Consider the following 19,723-nt stretch of genomic DNA (forward strand, 5'->3'; position numbering starts at 1 on the left):
CCTTTATGACTAAACATTAAAGTGTAGACATTAATATTGATACAAGCCCTGACTCACAGTGGGGCTAACGCAGGAGGGAACTGGAAAGCAAGAGTATAATCCTGTTGCAGCCTTTTAGTACAATAAAATACTGAAGTGTCCAGTATATCTTAAACTTCCATGTGTCACATCACTTGTGCAACTTTGCACAAATAAAAAGAGCTAATACTCTATCCATTGAACAATTAACGTTATTGAAGTCCTGAATGGGATAAAAATTACCACAGAAGAGAGTCAATATTCTCTGTATGATATATAGATATAATAGCAATAATAATAATAATAATTCCTTATATTTATATAGTGCTTTTCTAGGCACTCAGAGCGCTTTCCATTGTATGGGGGAAATCTCCTCAACCACCACCAGTGTGTAGCATCCACCTGGATGATGCGACGGCAGCCATAGTGCGCCAGAACGCCCACCATACACCAGTGGAGAGGAGAGGAAAGGATATGCACCAGCATGCATTATTTAACCGCTTCTATTTATAACACACATATACCAGTCATGGGAATTACTATCATCAAACAGTCATAAAAGAAATATGTAAGCAAGGATGAACAACCATAATCAAGTATGTAATCATTGAGAGAGTAAGCTGTTATGAGTGTGATTTGATCAGATTTAAAATGCAGGGTCTTGACAGTATTGAAGATTAGTGGGACAATCACAACACACAGAGGAGCAGAGATTCCAGAGATTGCCTAGGATGCTGTTTAAATGCAAATGTAAGGTTAGGAGATAGTAGAAAGAGAAGTCGAATAATTCAAATAACCATCCACAATGGACGTTTTATGTCAGGATAGGAACAATGTTTAATAACGCACTAATAATTTAATAATTATTTAATGTGGTTGCTTGTTTGTATGTATATGAATATGTGAGTGCTAGTGTGTGAATATTTCTTCTTAATGTATAACCTTTCCATAAACCTCTCACACACACACACACACACACACACACACACACACACACACACACACACATATCCTGCTAAATCAATGAAACTAATTACTAATTAATGAACCGATTCCCAGACCTACATGAGCAGCTGTAGAACATTAAGCAGCTGCATAAAACAGATACGTTCACTCTTACCAAATAACATGAAGGTCAAACAGAGTCCAATACAAATACTGCACTGAATGATTAGTTTATTACAGCTCACACTTTGATATTTTTAATGCAAAATATTGAATTAAGCCTGCAGCTTTGCTCAAGCACATTTTTCAGAAAGTGAAAGCCACATATACACATATATGTGTATATATATGTACAGTGCAGATGTTTAACATCCTCATTTTTTAAATAAAGTTTGCGTTCGGCATTAGTGTGTCAGTAAAAATGACACATTTTAGATTTACATTCATTTTCTTTAAAAAAAAATTGTGTCTGAAACCTAAAAATTATTGCGTAAAAAACAATGCTAAAATATACTGCACAAAAAGAATGCAGAAAACTGCATTCTGAGGTGTCTTCTCATGACCAGTTTCTGAGGAAAGCATAGATGGATCCCATGCATCTCATAAATCATATTGGGGAGCATTTTGTTAATTGATAATTGTTTTTAATTCTATTTTCACCAACAATACTTTATTCTTATTTCTAGAGTTAGAGTTGGTTGGTGCATGTTGATTACCTGTGCTGACTAAGGAAACCCTGGAAAACACACAAACCTCCAAAGTCTTCAGGAGGGAGAATACAAAGCGTTATAGTTTCTCATTAACAAGCTGCAATTTGCCTGGCTTATTAACTTCAAGAGAGAGATGCGAAAGAACATTTTTTTTATAGCTGATATAATAGGAATTAACTTGTGTCATGGATATTCCACAAAAAATATAAATTATTTTTCTAAGAATAATACAACAAGTGTTAGTCCTGCTGGTATAATAAAAATAAAACATTTTGAAACATGCTGTTATTGGAACATAATCAACTTAAGGGTGGTAACAGTAACTCTGCTTCACACTGATATCACCCCACCCCACCGCTGATTAGTGCATTACAATGGCTGGCCAATTTTGTTATAATCCTTACAAAATATAAGGTCACAAATGAGGAGTACATTAAACTTGCCGTCTTCTCATAGTGTGCATAGGTTAATGCCATTTTCTAAACATAAGAGTTCTCAAATACAATTTGACTTTCGGTCCCTGTGACTAATCCACTAAGATAATTACAACTGCAGTCAAGCAGGCTATTAAAATGCATGGAAGTCAAAGCAACTAGTCTGGGAATAAGTTTAAGTGAGAGGGGGTGTCATAGTTTTGTTTTAAGTGATTAATTACTAGTCATCTCATGTACAAAAGAAAAGCCCTTTGGAGTAAAACCGTATGAGGGATTAAACCAATCGATCATTTCACTAACTTTGATTCAGTAAAATTTAAAACAAGTCTGAGTTTGATTCTGGCTGGTGCGATATACCTTGATGAATTATTTAAATGGTGAAAAATCTGCGGTAATGGCACAGAGAAACACATACACACCTTTCAGTTGACTCAAAATGTGTTTTGCAGTTCTGATGGAACCAGGACTACATGATTTACACCAGATATGAGGAAGACAACGGTGTCATTACTTCAGAATAGTTTTAAACAAAAGTGGTTCAGACCGGAAGTCTAATGCTCACAGAGCACTCTAATGGAAAAAGTAATCACAGTTTTGCATGAAAGAAATCTTGTTTGAAAATGTACAAAGGATGATTATTTATGATTTCTTTAATGGATTGAGTGTTGAGGGAGCGCAAATCTGCGTTTAAAAATTTACAGCTTTCAGAGAAACACCAACAGCCAAACTTATATATTGAAACAAACATAAAATGTTGATAAATTCTAATGATTGCTCATTTTAAAAGTGTCACTGCACTCAAAACTGCCTACATGGGAGACATACAGATCATTTGGATGGGACTGGCACCATTTCCAGGAGATTGTCACACATAATGTGCTTATGAAATGTGAGAGAGGACTCTTTTCCAGAGTGTTACGCACATTTGGAAAATAACACATTAGACAGGTGGTCCTGGATAACCTGGAGAAAGAATCAGTTCATAGCTGACACACTCCCACCTAAACTCCCATACAACAATTCTATCCAATATTTGTATCCAACACCCCCATCCAACACTCCCAACCAATATTCTTATCCAACACTTCCATCCAACACTCCCATCCAATACTCCCAACCAATATTCTTATCCAACACTTCAATCCAACACTCCCATCCAACACTCCCATCCAATACTCCCATCCAACACCCCCATCCAACACTCCCATTCAGCACTCCCATCCAATATTCTTGTCCAACACTCCCATCCAATACTCCCATCCAACACCCCCATCCAACACTCCCATTCAGCACTCTCATCCAATATTCTTGTCCAACACTTCCATCCAACACTCCCATCCATCACTCCCATACAATATTCTTATCCAACACTCCCATCCATCACTCCCATCCATCACTCCCATCCAACACTCCCATCCATCACTCCCATCCAACACTCCCATCCATCACTCCCATCCAACACTCCCATCCAACACTCCCATCCAACACTCCCATCCAACACTCCCATCCATCACTCCCATCCATCACTCCCATCCAACACTCCCATCCAATATTCTTATCCAACACTCCAATCAATCACTCCCATCCAACACTCCCATCCATCACTCCCATCCAACACTCCCATCCAATATTCTTATCCAACACTCCAATCAATCACTCCCATCCGACACTCCCATCCATCACTCCCATCCATCACTCCCATCCAATATCTTATCCAACACCCCATCCAACACTCCCATCCAATATTCTTATCCAACACCCCATCTAACACTCCCATCCAACCAGAGTATGTGAGTGGAGTGGAGTGGCAAGACTTTCCGCCCCGCGCTCAAAGCATTTCATAACCACTCCGCTCTAGCTCCGCTCCGGGTTAACTATTTCCCGCTCCTCGCTCCGTTCCCTCCTCACTCACTCATCGCTCCATGGAAAATTTGTGCCTACTTACCGCTTCACTGTAAATTTTCATTATTTTTTAAAAAATATCACTAATCTCTGGTGCAGAAGATGCATTCAGTATAAAATAAATACACAATACTAGGAGAAAAACACCAACATGCTTTATCGGAACAGTAATATTAGCCCAAGCCAATAAATTATCATTTAGCTCACTTTTGAAAAGAAAAAAAAAAAAGCTGGACGTGGCTGAATTAAATAAATTACTAAAATAAAAAAATAATAAATAAAAGTTAAATAAATTAAATTAGATTAAATGAGATTTTCTTTCCAAGTGTGAGTGGAACACTTTATCATGTTTCCTTGACACGTGACTTGTAAGATTCCACAATGAACCTTTTGTCGTTGTAATCACCTCCCTACACTCTCATTCTCCTGTGTCATCATTGCCTTTTATGATACATTTGTAACTTTGTTCACCTTCTTTACGGTAGTATTTCCGAAAATCCATCTTTCTGTCAGTGGTGTTAACTGTGCTATAATGCAGTTAATGGCATTATGGGCCATTAACATGAGATGTGCTCATGGTGGAGCAGTAGTGGACCACTCTTGGAGCGAGAGAAAACCAAGACGCTCCGACTTTCAAAAAATCCACTCCTTGCTCCACTCCCACTCTGCTCCGCTCACATACTCTGAATCCAACATCCCATCCAACATTTCCATCCAACACCCCATACAACACATGCGTCCAACACTCCCATTCAATACTCCCATCCAACACCCCTTCCAAAATTTCAATCCAACACCCCATCCAACACTATCAGCCACCACTTCCATCTAAAGTCCAATCCAACATTCCCATCTAACAATCCCATCCAACACTCCTATCCAACACCCCAGCTAACACCTCACCCAACACTCCATCCAACACTATATCCAACAATTCCATCCAACACTCCCACCCAACACTCAATCCAACACTCCCATCCAACACCCCAGCTAACACCCCACCCGTCACTCCCATCCAACAATTCCATCCAACAGTCCATCCAACACTCCCATCCAACACCCCACCCAACACTCAATCCAACACTCCCATCCAACAATTCCATGCAACACTCCCAACCAACACTCCATCCAACACCCCACCCAACACTCCCATCCAACACTCCATCTAAAAATTCAATCCAACATTCTCATCCAATACTCCCATCCAACACCCCAGCTAACACCTCACCCAACACCCCCATCTAAAAATTCAATCCAACATTCTCATCCAATACTCCCATCCAACACCCCAGCTAACACCCCACCCAACACTCCCATCTAAAAATTCAATCCAACATTCTCATCCAATACTCCCATCCAACACCCCAGCTAACACCCCACCCAACACTCCATCTAAAAATTCAATCCAACATTCTCATCCAATACTCCCATCCAACACCCCAGCTAACACCTCACCCAACACTCCATCCAACACTCCCATCCAACACTATATCCAACAATTCCATACAACACTCCCATACAACACTCAATCCAACACTCCATCCAACACTCCCATCCAACAATTCCATACAACACTCCCAGCTAACACCCCATCCAACACTCCTATCCAAATCCCAGCTAACACCTCACCCAACACTCCATCCAACACTCCCATCCAACATCCCAGCTAACACCCCACCCAACACTCCATCCAATACTCCCATCCAACACCCCATCCAACAATTCCATACAACACTCCATCCAACACTTCCATGCAACTCTCCCACCCAAGACTGAATAAAGCAACTGTTCAGGATGTGACAATATTAAAGGAAAACTCTACCCTTAAAGACTTGCATATTAATCTTTATAATTAAAAGGTGATGATCAGTGGCATTAATGGTTTCCTAAATTACCCACAATGCCATTTGACTACCCACTGATGGTAGCGTCATTGTGATTTAGCCCTAGATCCAGCTCTCTCACTTCCTCATCTGTACACTCTGCTCAAACAGATTCCAAAGCTTCAACATTCATGCTTATTTCATGGTCAGTGCCATCATGTGCGTCACCTCATAGAGTGTCAAGTCTCTACTTTAACTCTGATGATAGGAATGTTTCCAATATCTTTTGGAATCCATGCCATGAAGAATTGAGGCTGTTTTGAGAGCAAAGAGAGGCCCTAACCAGTATTAGTATAGTACTTTTAATAAAGTGTCCAGTGACTGTATGCCATCACAATAATAAAATGAATTTACACAGAATTGTGAGTAGATTTCTACACAGTTTTATTGATTTATTTTTAGTCCAAATGTGATGAAGAAACAACTAACTTAAGCCTAGTTTAAAATAAAACACCTTTACCCAAAAATACCATTTTTTAAAATTTATTTATTTTTTTTAGAAACATGTGAAATCAAGCACAGCTTAGTCTCAGAGTGATGATCTGTCTTACTGAGGGACAGCGGAGCTTCAAACCCTGACCCGAGCACATCATTTAATATCTAAAGTATGCACCAATTTGTGTAGAAAGAATCATATTTGAAAAATATTATTTGAATAGATAGATAGACAGACAGACAGACAGTCTGCTCATACCAGTTAAGCTAGTTTACATTTAGAGCAAAGTTCCTGCTGTTTATGCTACCTGAATATTTATAACAAGAGACGTGAAGCAAACAGATTAGCCTCTGTGACATTAAATGTCAGGTGCTTCATATGAAAGCTGGGATTTGTTATTGAATTTTACATGCACACACACACACACACACACACTTTTTCCTCTCACCAATCCAGTTTAGACTATTCATAAGTAACGGTCTAGTTCTGAACTTCACACACATGCAGCTGTAAAGATATAATATCTGTTCTATTAAATGAGGTAATATTTGTTATTTATTGTGATGTTGTGGATTGTGAGTAAAATTATTATTATTTTTTAACCTGCATTTAAAGAAATGAAAGAAACAGAGAAGAAATAAAATAGGAAGGGCCACAAATAAGGAGACAAAGAGAAGACTTACCAGGAATATTGTGTATGGTTATAGCCAGGATTAACAGCACTATCCGTCTCCAGCTGCTTGCTGATTGACAAATTACTTCCTGTGATCTAGCACTCACTTCCTTCTCTTCTGCTACTTGACCAGAGTGGGTTGCTTTTCTTCTATGATGAACTTCTCCATTCTCTATTTTATCTGTAAGAGAAACATTAATCCAATATTATTGCGGCTCTGGGGAAATACTTACTGGATTCTTACTTGGACTAAAATCAGTCTTTGTGTGAAGTCAACCACTAAACAAAAATTTTAAATACAATCACTGAAATCACAATGCAACCTTAGTAAATTAGTCACTACAGCATATTGTTGCTTTTATCCCCTTCAATTATTCATCCTGAAAGATTAATAAACATTACGTCTTTCTTCACCACTATGCACCGAAGTGCTTGGGTGGTCTTGCTGGAAGACAAACACAATTATGTACCTAATATAGCAAGCAATTTCCTGAAAGATGTCAAAACAACCGTCCAATAAACTAATTACTCCCATTAAGTGGTTAACAAGAACTGACAAATGAAAATCAATATTTACAATCAATTGCTGTAAAAATCATTGCATGGCTCATTAGCCTGGATTAAATAAACTTTGAAAGGGAAGTAAAATGTAATGAAAAACACTGCAATAAGAGTTAGCTTCACCTATCCACTACACCATTTGTTACTGCGACTGTAATATTATAAATTGCTCAAATGTATTCATGGTATGATATAGCACAGTTTTCAATTAAGGTAGTCATCTTTTAGTAGCATTTTTCACAGAAAATGTTAATTATACAAAATAATCTGTTGTAAACATGAAGGTTATGAGATGACATGTGACAAATGCATCTCTGCCTTGCAATTTTTTCAAATGATATGGATGTATATGTGTATACACAGACAGGGATGGACACATCATAAATTCATTAGAAAGCCAAGAAACTGACAGCTAACTGCAATTTAATAATGTATGGTAATCTAATTAGCTTGTTAAGTCCATTAATACAGGGTCAGTATAGGAACTCCTGTGAAGCCATGTCATTATCTTCTCTTGATAAAGTTTCTAATGTAGCACACTGGGTTTGCAACCTAGACAAAAAGTCAGCAAGTTGTTGTTAAATGTTTCGGCTATGAGCTGTGTTGTTCTCTCCTCACACTGCAAGTGAAAGATATTATTTGAGCTTGTTTAGCATCTTTCTTTTCTCTCGATTAAGCAAGAGGTCATGAGGTGGTCTATGCATTGTAAGCAGGAGAATTGACAGCTTTGAGTTTCATCAGTATATCCACATCCCTTTGTATTCCTGATTCTCAAAAGATCATACATCATCTATGCATGCTAATTAATACAACTAGATCCAACTAGAAAATCCAACTTAATCCAACTAAAAACTATTCTATTAAAAAAAAATGAATAGCCTGCATATGAAATCTGCTTGTCCTGGTTGTCCAAGCTACTGAACTGTCCACCCCTGGAGATAAATAGATAAATGTATAGATATGAATGTATGTACATAAGGTAAAGACAGACAGAAAGACAGACATCTGTTTAAAGAAATAACCTAAACTGAAATATAATATAGTTTGAGTATACTGTAAGAGAAACAAAATTCATGTGCATTCACATGAGTTACTTTATGATTTGCAAAAAATACATGACAAAGTGCGTTGGCCTGATGTGAGAATTGTGGCCTAAAAGATATTGTGATATATAACATTATTCTGATTTTTGTTTGTTGCTAAATTAATTAATTTGTTGTTTTTCTATAAGTACTTTTTAAAAGATTAACTAAAAATCAAGGTGAAGATTGTGATTTAAGAACAAAAGGTGAATAAAAGATAACATATAAGTTGAAGGTCTACATTGGGCCTTCATAACACATCCATAAGCACTGGATTAATATTTAGAAATACTGAAACATTTGTGCAAGACTTATGTCAAATCCCATGAGATGTATATGTGTTAATGAAATACATTGATCGGTCATAACATTAAAACTACTGACAGGTGACGTGACAATGGCACCTGTCAAGGGGATATATTAGGCAACCAGTGAACAGTCAGTTCTCAAAGTTAATGTGTTAGGAGCAGGAAAAATGGGCAATCGTAAGGATCTGAGTGATTTTGACAAAGGCCAAATTGTGATGGCTAGATGACTGGATCAGAGCATCTCCAAAACGGCAGGTCTTGTGGGATGTTCCCGGTATTCAGTGGTTAATATCTACCAAAAGTGGTCTAATGAAAGACAACTGGTTAACCATAGAAGAGCTAATGTAGCACAAATTGCTCAAAAGGTTAATGCTGGCTATGACAGAAAGGTGTCAGAACATAGTGCACAACAGCTTGCTGCATATGGGGCTGCGTAGCTGCAGAATGATCAGAATGCCCATGTTAACCCTTAAATTGATCAGCAATGGTTTGAGAAACATTACAAAGAGTTCAAGGTGTTGACTTAGTCTCCAAATTCCCCAGATCTCAATCTAACTGAGCATCTGTGGGATGTACTGGACAAACAAATCAGATCCATGGAGGCCCCACCTCACAAGTCTGAGCAAACAGAAAGGGATGAAGATAGAACACTGGATATTGTCCCAAAACAGCTTTACAGAAATATATAAATTAGGATATAGAATTTAAATCCCTAAATAAGGAAGCCAGGAATTTAATAAGAATTAACAGCACAAACCTTATTAAGCACAATACACACAGGCCTGGATTAATGTGATGACAGTGTTGGGTGTAACATAACCCAAAGAGGTCCAACAACCTGAGAAAATCTGACTACATGGCCATGCAAGTTGCACAGAGTCCCTCATGAGTGGGCAAAAATATCTACAAAACTGCATTATTAAAGAAGCTAATCTTCATTTCAGTCACTTATTTCCACATTTATGATGCATTTTCCCCCCGCACTTTATGAGATAATGCTTTCTTCTGAAATCTTAATAATCTTCTGAAATCATGTGGTGGCAATCATATAGTTAAAAAGACTTTAAGGGCCTGACCTGCATGTTTATATGTGGATGATTGAAGCCTAAACATATTTAAATGCAATACTGTAATGAAGGTGAAACATTTACACTAAAGGAAGCTGTTAAACATTTCTGTACATAGATGAATGACAGCTCTGTATTTGAAGTAGAAGAAACTTGTCTAGTTGTAGGCGTATGGTTAATGAATCCACTGAGTTGTTGGCGTCACTCAGATAACAAATTATTATATTAAAAATTGACTTATGTCAGACATACTGTGTATCAGTAGCAAGGTGAATAATTTTGTTGTTACGATACTCTGACTGGGAGAGAGAAAGTTGCTGTGAGAACATTGCTGCTTCTATTGTGGGGAGCTGGATCACCTCATTGGGCAGTGCCTGCAACGTGCCAGAACCAGCAAACAGGAGGTGATTTCACTTCCGCCATTAGTTCACCCAGCCTTCACATTACCCGTAACTTTGCGATACTTAGGTGGTACTTCTGTATTTCCAGTGCTAATCGACTCAGGGGCAGCAGGTATTTTCGTAGATGCTAACACCATGAGATGTTTAAACATCACCAACCCGCTGCCTCAACCCATCAGGATCCAGGTGACTGACGGGAGACCCATTAGAAAGGGCATCATCAACTGACACACTCAGCTCGTCTCACTTCAGGTCTGGGCACTCCAACATGAAAACATCAAACTGCTTGTTATCACCTCACCTAAACCTCCTGTGATCCTGGGTCTCCCGTGGATGGAGCTTCATAACCCACAATTATCTTGGTCTGATAAACACTGGTTGATAAACAGCTCACACTTAATAACTGTCTGCAAGTGCCTCAAGTCATCATGGCATCCACATCCATAGAAAGTCCTGACAGCCATGATGAGTTCATTGTTCCTCCTGAATATCAGGACATAAAGGAGGTGTTCAGTGAAACTGAGGCCAATGTGCTACCGCCACATCATCCATATGATTGTGCGATTGAGCTACTACTTGGCACAACTCCCCCTCGCGGACATATCTATCTCATTTCCTTGACTGAGCAGCAGGAAATGGAGGAATATATTTAAATAGCTCTCCAGCAAGGTTACATCGGGCCATCCACATCTCCATCATCTGCTGGATTCTTTTTTTGTGGCTAAAAATGGGGGGTGGTCTTAGACCCTGTGTTGACTATCGGGGCCTAAACCAGTGCACAGTCAAGTACCGGTACCCATTGCCTTTAGTCACCTCTGCCGTAGAACGGCTTAGATCGGCCCAGTTTTTCACCAAGCTCGACTTTCGTAGTACCTACAACCTGGTGCACATACGCGAGGGCGATGAATGGAAAACAGTGTTTAGCACCTCTAATGGTCACTACAAGCACTGCGTGGTTCCATATGGGTTCTCTAGTGCCCCCTCAGTGTTTCAGTGCCTGATAAATGATGTGCTGAGGAACATACTGGGGAGATTTGTGATCACCTATATTGATGACATTCTGGTGTATTCTCAGTCCTTAGAAACTCATGTCCATCATGTCTGCCAAGTCCTCCAGAGACTCCTGCAACACCAGTTGTGAAAGGAGAGAAGTGTGAATTCCATTGATGCACCACCTCATTCTTAGGCTATGTGATCAGCCCAGAGGGAGCATCAATGGACCAGGCCAAGATTACTGCAGTTGTTATCATATTTACTCAACACAAAAATCTCGAGTACCTCATAAAGGTACCTTTGACACCATCCAACAAACACAGAGGACAAAACCCCACTTACCAACCAGGAGAGCAAGTATGGCTCTCCACCCGAGAACTAAGACAGCTACATCCATGCAAGAAACTCAGCCCTAGATATACCAGCCCCTTCAGGATCTGCAAGCAGATTAACGAGGTAACCAACAAACTAGACCTCCTTCAACATTGGTGCATAGCCCCATCATTCCATGTCTCATGCCTGAAACCAGTCGTACCAAGCCCCCTAGCCTCCAACCTACCAACCACAACCCCACCACCTCCCCTCGACATCGACCTGGACTTTTACCTGGTAAAGTCCATCCTAAACTCCCATCGCAGGAGGGGTATAGGCCAGAGGAACAATGTTGGGTACCCATTAATGACATCCTTGACCCCAACTTATGCCAGGAATTTCACACCAGTCTCTGGGGTGGGGGCATCGGTCACATCACAGCAACACACAGACTCAATCTCCCAGCAAGCACCATGGCCTACAAACATGACCGCCTAAGACTTCACTACCCATAACACACAGACACTTTCCCGTCCCAAATCACCAAGCTACTAATTGAACATACCTGTTCACAATCAGCCACACACACTCTACACCCTGTATATAGAGCCTTTCATTCATTCATTCTTTGCAAAGTATAAGCTCAGCTTACTTTGTGTTCTGATGTTGCCAAGCCGTTTATGATTATGGTCTCCTTCGGTTTCGATCGTGTTTCTGTCTTAGATCTGTGTTTACTGCCTGTCCCAGTTTATCTTGTTTGCTGACCGCCTGTCTCATTGCCCGTTTTTTGACCATGTTTTTGGAGTGTTTGCCTCTTTTATTAAACTACTCTGCCTGCAATTGTATCTGTCTCAACCGCCTCTTCCTGACAGTATGTTGATCAGCCATAAATTACGAAGTACCACACTCACTGGGGTTGCTGGGACTACAGTTGCTTCTAAGGCCAAACAGACTTCAGATTAAACCATAATGAACTTTCCTTTACTTTTCACAATCGGTTGTTACCCAGATGAGGACGGGTTCCCTTCCGAGTCTGGTTCCTCTCAAGGTTTCTTCCTCTTAACATCTTAGGGAGTTTTTCCTCACCACTGTCACCACCGGCTCGCTCAATTGGGATAAATTCGCACATTTAAAATCTGTATCCCATGTTTATATGTTTCTGCAAAGCTGCTTTGAGACAATGTCTATTGTAAAAAGCGCTATACAACTAAAATTGAATTGAAAAAAGCTTCCAGTAACACAGCTTAGCCACAGCAACATGTCAGACCCACACACACTAACTCTTCTTCCTTTTATAGGGCAGAAATTCATTTGTCCTAATTAAATGGAGTGTCTTATTTGTCTTCATTTATAGATTTGTTTAGTTAGGTACAGTTACATTTATGTACTGCTTTTCTAGGCAAAAAAGCACTTTACATAGTGGGGGGGGGGAATCTCCTACCACTAGTGTGTAGCATCCACCTGGATGACGTTATGTCAACCATAGTGCGCCAAAACACCACCACACACCAGCTATTACTTTAGAGGAGAGTGATGTAGCCAATTCAGAGATGGGGATTATAAGGGGGCCATGATAGAGAATGGCCAGGACACTGGGGTTTATACCTCTACTCTTTTAAGTGTCCTGGGATTTTTAATACCTTAGCGAGTCAGGACCTCGGTTTAACGTCTCATCCGAAAGATGTTGCTGTTTTTACAGTATAGTGTCCCCGTCACTATAATGGGGCATTAGACACCCTACAGACCACAGGGTGAGTAGCCCCTGCTGGCCTCACTAATACCTACTTACAGCAGCAACCTTAGTTTTTTCCAGGAGGTCACCCGTCGAAGTACTGGCTAGGCTCAACCCTGCTTAGCTTCAGTGGGAAACCAGGTGAGAACTGTAGGGAGATATGGCTCTGGCAATAGTATAGAATTTCATTAACATAATTGACAGAAGTTTCTTTAAATATTTGTGCATGTTAAAATATATATAAATATGTAAATCTGGCACCTATACAGTGCAGTAACTCATGGCCAATTATTCAAATTGAAGCTGACAATACAAGGTTAATGTCAATGAGTCTCTTTATAGATTAATTTACAAAAAGTCAGGAGCTCTCATAGACAGTGACTGCTTTTCTGAAATGGAGTTTCATGAACGTCACATTTGCTGTGTAAATGTTCTTGCCAACAAGTGACAAATTCATTTGTATCCAGCTTGATTAATGAGGCTCAATCTGCGAGTGCAAGTGTGCACAGGCTCCTGATCCGACATGACCTTGACCAGGTGAAGGATACAGAGGTTACTAAAATGAATGAATGAATGAAGCTGGTGTGGGTTTATGACAGTTTCCTCCCTATAAACAATAATGCATAAAAAAATGTTACTTAAGTGAGTGTGCCCTATTAAAGTTTTATCAACCTGATGAATCTAAGTAAAAGCTTTACCTATTCTAAATGATGATTAAAGCTATACTTTCAAACAGTCATAGCCCTTTTTGGTACATGACCCTTCATTTTTGCAAGAGAAGCACAACATTTTTAAAAAATAGTTTCAAGAATGCAATACAGATAGTATATCAAGTCTCTTAACCAAGAAGTTCATTATGCATATCAGTGCAGTTTTGTTGAATGTCAACGAAAAGCTACAACTTCACACAAAACAAAAAACTCATTATTTGAAGGTCACCATAACACACAGCAGAATACCAAGTCGATATGAGAAAATGTTCCCTAATGATAACCATAACTCCTTGAGATTTCTGGCTTTTTGTTTATCATTTTTCCTGTACCATCAAAATTGCACACTCGCTCATTCCAGGCTTCTGGTGACAACCCGGGACACAGAACAAACAAAATAAACCTGTTATGATTCCATCAGGAATTACAGAACCAGAACAAATGTAATGTCTGGACTTATTTCTAAGTTTATTTAACACACAGTCACTAGTTAATGCTACTAAATTGTGCCCAAAAAGGACACATAAACAACAGGATTAATTTCTTGGCATTTAATTTTTCCTAGAAGTGTAAATACCCACCGAAAGTCAGTATTTATTCATACTTTATATGATATGTTTCCCCTTTTTCCTTAGACATCTATGAAGAAATACAGCTTAATCAACCTATCTTAAATCCTCAACCTGCTGGATCAGCAGAGTTACATGTTGGTCCAACAATAATAATACAACTAGTAATTAACTGCCAGAGGGACTCCGTTTTATCACAGCACTGTTGACTTCTAGAATCTGATTGGTAAACAAGGTGTTATTTTGAATACCAGCACAAATCACAAGTTTTTTTTTGTTGTTGTGCTCTTTCTAATACATTATCATTTCTGTAGTAACAGCTAATTCCCAGGATGGATGTTTCACATAATCCAAATCTAATAACAAACAGTCTTAAAAACATTATCAAAAAAGGAAAAATGTGTAATAGTTGATATGGTGAAGTTTTCTGTAAGAAGATATTTATGGAAGGAGTCTCCAATGTCAGCGCTTTGTAACAGTCAGAGGTAAAGCTGAAAAATCTGAGGACTGATGATGTTGAATTTTGTGGTTACTAATAACAACCTGCCTTTTTTGTAGTGTTTCCAGAGAAATAAGGCAATGACTGCTCATTAATTTATTATTTTTTAAAATAATAATAAAAAAAATAATAGTTGGTCTGTAGTAGCGGTCAGTCAAATTAATGGGCAGGTCAGCAGGAGCACATGATTCTGGTTAGTCTTTTCTTAATCATCAGAAAACTCTCTGCTACTTTAACACACACCTGACCCAAATACCTATAACCAAACTACAAAGGTCACAGAATACACACAGAAAGGAAGTGATATATCAAAGAATAAAGTCAAACTTGGACACGCTTCAATGCTCTTTAAAAGTGGTCTAATAAACATCCTTAATTTTCCTGAGCGATCTGTTGCTGTATAAATTGCTGTAGGACCAGTCAGTCCATAATATCTTGTTGCTATTATTATTATTATTATTATTATAAAAGAAAAAAAAGAAACCTTAAGTAGGTACAACAGGGCATTTCATTTTTGCAAGTTTGTGTGGGCTGAATGAAACAAGTTTGCCAGCTGTAATATGTATATATAGTAAACGAAACAGAGCAGTAGGAAATATGCCACAATTACCTCCGTTAGTTAAGAAGTAGATTCCCTGCCATGATCCTGCAAATACTTGTGACTTGTTACACATGCCATTAGGTCCCTCTGGCCTACATGAATACATACCCAACAAAATGGATCATTACTGTAAAATAAATTGTAATTTAATTGAGATTTCATTTGTGTTTTTGACTAAAGGCACAACAAGTAGAATTATTCAGCGATGCCTAACAATACTAACAAATTGACAAGATATTAACACATTTCTCTTGTTATGCAGTGACAACGTGCAAGCAGTAGGTACTTTCAAAACATAAAACCAGACCTCAATGTGCCTGTCTTTTTTCTTTTTTGTGATGGCATTGTTTTGTTTTTTCCCCCCTCTGATTAACGCTGCATTTGGGTCTAAACCCAAACACTGGAACAGCTAAAGCCCTCGAGAATTCTCTCATAAAGTGGCAATCATTCTGAAAGCTGCAAGGCATTGATTATACACTCATGAAAAACCTTTTTCATTAAGTTTTGCCCATCTCATTGATTGGAGCTCTTCCAAATTAACTACAGATACTACTAACATGGGATGCTTCATCAACTTTGACCACATTCGTTGCTTCAGCACAATCAACAAAAAGGAGAACTCGACTCATTTAAGCATATTTAAAGGGCTTTACATATTCAAAGACTCAAACTCAAATTACGTCAACATCCTCAAATAGAAAAAATCTTTCAAAACACCTCTTATAATCAGCCTCCAAGGAGAATCTAAACTGTTTAATTTCTCACATATTTAGGAGCTAATACGCTATACATACTTAAAGCATACCCAAAGAGGAACTTTATTTGCCTTAATGTACTCAAAGGACAGGAAATCCACTCAGCATATTCAAACAACTCTAATCTCCCTACATATTTAACAGAATAAAACCACTTATCTCTTAAAACGCATTACATATTAGAAAAATAATATAATCAGCTGTGTTTTTAGAAAGGAATTGCATAAAGATACGCACATGGATAAAGTAGCAGCAGGTGGTTTGCATTCAAAACAGACTTTCAAACATTCAAAATCAGCATCAGTCTTTTGCTTATCACACAGCTCTATAAAGACTTGAGCACTAAGCATGGAAATTATGCGGTATGTCAGTGCAATGGGGGTTTATTAACAGCTGATAAGTCAAGAACTATATATATATATATATATATATATATATATATATATATATATATATATATATATGAATAAGGCGGTATCCAAAGCCTTCTGTTAATTCAGCTTTTAATGTAGCTAAAGATTATGAAGTACAGTTTAAGACCTTATTTATAATATATGTAATTTCCTATACCTTTTACATATCAAAAATGCTCTCACATTCACAACTTTACATCTCGCTAACATTAAATATTCTCAACTGAAAGAGACAAAGAGCATCCGTGTATTATAGTAATGAATTTGAGAGTGTTATGTGTAACAGAGAGCTAAAGTAGTAAATGTGAAGGTTTGTTGCGTAAATGTGAAAGGTAAAGCAGTAAATGTGAGAGGATTCTGTGTGAATGTGATGTAAAGTAATGAATGTGAAAGCATTTTGTGTGAATGTGAGGTAAAGTAGTGAATGTGAGAGCATTTTGTGTGATTGTGATGTAAAGTAATGAATGTGAGAGGTAAAGTAATGAATGTGAGAGAATTTTTGAGTGAATGTGAGGTAAAGTAATGAATGTGAGAGGTAAAGTAATGAATGTGAGAGAATTTTGTGTGAACGTGAGGTAAAGTAATGAATGTGAGAGCATTTTGAGTGAATGTGAGGTAAAGTAGTGAATGTGAGCATCCTGTGTGAATGTGAGTTAAAGTAATGAATATGAGAGCATTTTGAGTGAATGTGAGGTAAAGTAATGAATGTGAGAGGTAAAGTAATGGACGTGAGAGCATTTTGTGTGAATGTGAGGTAAAGTAATGAATGTGAGAGCATTTTGTGTGAATGTGAGGTAAAGTAATGGATGTGAGAGAATTTTGTGTGAATGTGAGGTAAAGTAATGAATGTGAGAGGTAAAGTAATGGATGTGAGAGCATTTTGTGTGAATGTGAGGTAAAGTAATGAATGTGAGGTAAAGTAATGAATGTGAGAGCATTTTGTGTGAATGTGAGAGGTAAAGTAATGGATGTGAGCATTTTGTGTGAATATGAGGTAAAGTAGTGAATGTGAGAGCATTTAGTGTGTATCTGAGATTTAACATTATAAATGCAAGAGCACTTTGTGTTTAAGAATAAAGATTGTCTGTTAAAGATTAGAAAGAGAATGCAATAGCATTTAGTGTGTATAAGAGAGGTAAAAGTGAATGTGAGAGCATTCTGTGTCAATATGAGAGGTAAAGTAGTGAATGTGAGTGTTTTGTGTGAAAAAGCTAATGTAGTGAATCTTATGAGCAAATTGTCTGTACAGGAAGGGGTAAAAAAGTGAATGATTGAGCATTTTGTGTGAGTAGCGAGAGCTATGTGAGAATTAAAGTAGTGAATGTGAAAGTATATTCTGGAACTGTGAGGAAAGTAAAGCAATAAATGTGAGGTTAAATAATGAATGTTAATGGTATCTCATGTGGATAAAAATAACTGACTGTCTTCCTTTCATTATTAAAAATGTTAATGTTTTTATATTAGGAAATTCTTTAAAGCACTCTTTCAAACTGCACTTAAATTTTCACAGAACAACATGGGCACATTTCATCATGTGGCGATCATTACACACTCATAAGCAGAATGACTTTTGCTGATGCCCAGGAGCACAAAATCTGTGTTTTTTAATGACCATCTCACTTTTTACTATTTATAACAATCACAATGAAAAGCAAAACATGTCAAGCTGTAGAGTAGCTCTGGTTTTTCCAATTACCTGCTAAATTATTCAGCAGTACTACCCTGCTATGAGGGCAGTTTTACTGCATAATTTACAAATGAATAGCAAGAGTTCCACAAATTTATTGATTTGCACAAATCTATGTAAGAAGCATTAACAACAACAAAAACAATCCCACATCTAAATGCACGCTTTTCATACACCTGCCGCATGATGCATAAATGCACAAATAAATGATAGGTGAGCATGTTTGTGGCTTCTAAGCATATCTGTAAACCAATTTTTGTTTTTTTGTTAAACAACCATATCTGTACAACCCATTTTATTTATTTGTGGATTTGATATATTTTTGTGATTCACTTACTACTTATTTGTGCATCTCATTGTATTTTGGAGGGAAACTTTGTTACTTATTGCAAATTACACAACAAAAATAATAATATCCTCATACCCTGGGAACAAGACAAGAGTGTGTGTGTGTGTTTGACTGGGCATGTAGAGTGGTGTGAAGATCAATGATCACTAATGTAGACACATGAGCACCCAACTGAGACAAGAGACAAGCCAGAGATAGGAGGAGGAGGTGTATGTGGTTTTGTGTGTGTGTGTGTGTGTGTGTGTGAGAGAGAGAGAGAGAGAGAGAGAGAGAGGGAGAGAGAGAGAGAGGGGCAGTCTTCAAGATATATATACAATTTACTGATAAATAATACCTCAAAAGACTCAGCCGTGTCTCAGCAGGCTCATATCTCACACTTTCGCAGCCATTTCAACTGCAAACACAACACTTTATGCTACATGAGGATATTCCTGCCATTCAAACGGTCTATTTGTTCCAACACTTGCTCACCTACAAATTGGGAGGTCTATTGTCTCCTATTCATCTTGTCTCAAAACCAAATGTCTTCAGAGTATAGGAAAAACAAAATAATTGCCATTCCAATACTTTCAGAGGGTACTGTAATGATGGGCATGTTGGAACTCATGAAACCCTAACTTGTTAATAAACAACTAAATATTAAATTAACATGCAACATGAGTATATATTTTAATAATAATGTT

The 19,723-nt window shown here is 38.0% G+C and overlaps 1 protein-coding gene across 3 annotated transcripts in view; it reads right to left on the minus strand.

Moving 5' to 3' along the window:
• LOC128616697 (zinc transporter ZIP11) overlaps positions 1-19,723 on the minus strand; it is a 160,924-nt gene that overhangs the window by 28,784 nt on the left and 112,417 nt on the right. For all 3 annotated transcript variants that reach the window (XM_053639444.1, XM_053639443.1, XM_053639442.1), the window contains one exon: positions 7,012-7,182. In XM_053639444.1, coding sequence (XP_053495419.1) covers positions 7,012-7,182 — 171 coding nt within the window. The remainder of the gene's footprint in view (positions 1-7,011; positions 7,183-19,723) is intronic.

The sequence above is a fragment of the Ictalurus furcatus genome, chromosome 13 (genome assembly GCF_023375685.1).
Source record: "Ictalurus furcatus strain D&B chromosome 13, Billie_1.0, whole genome shotgun sequence".
In the NCBI taxonomy this organism is placed as follows: domain Eukaryota; kingdom Metazoa; phylum Chordata; class Actinopteri; order Siluriformes; family Ictaluridae; genus Ictalurus; species Ictalurus furcatus.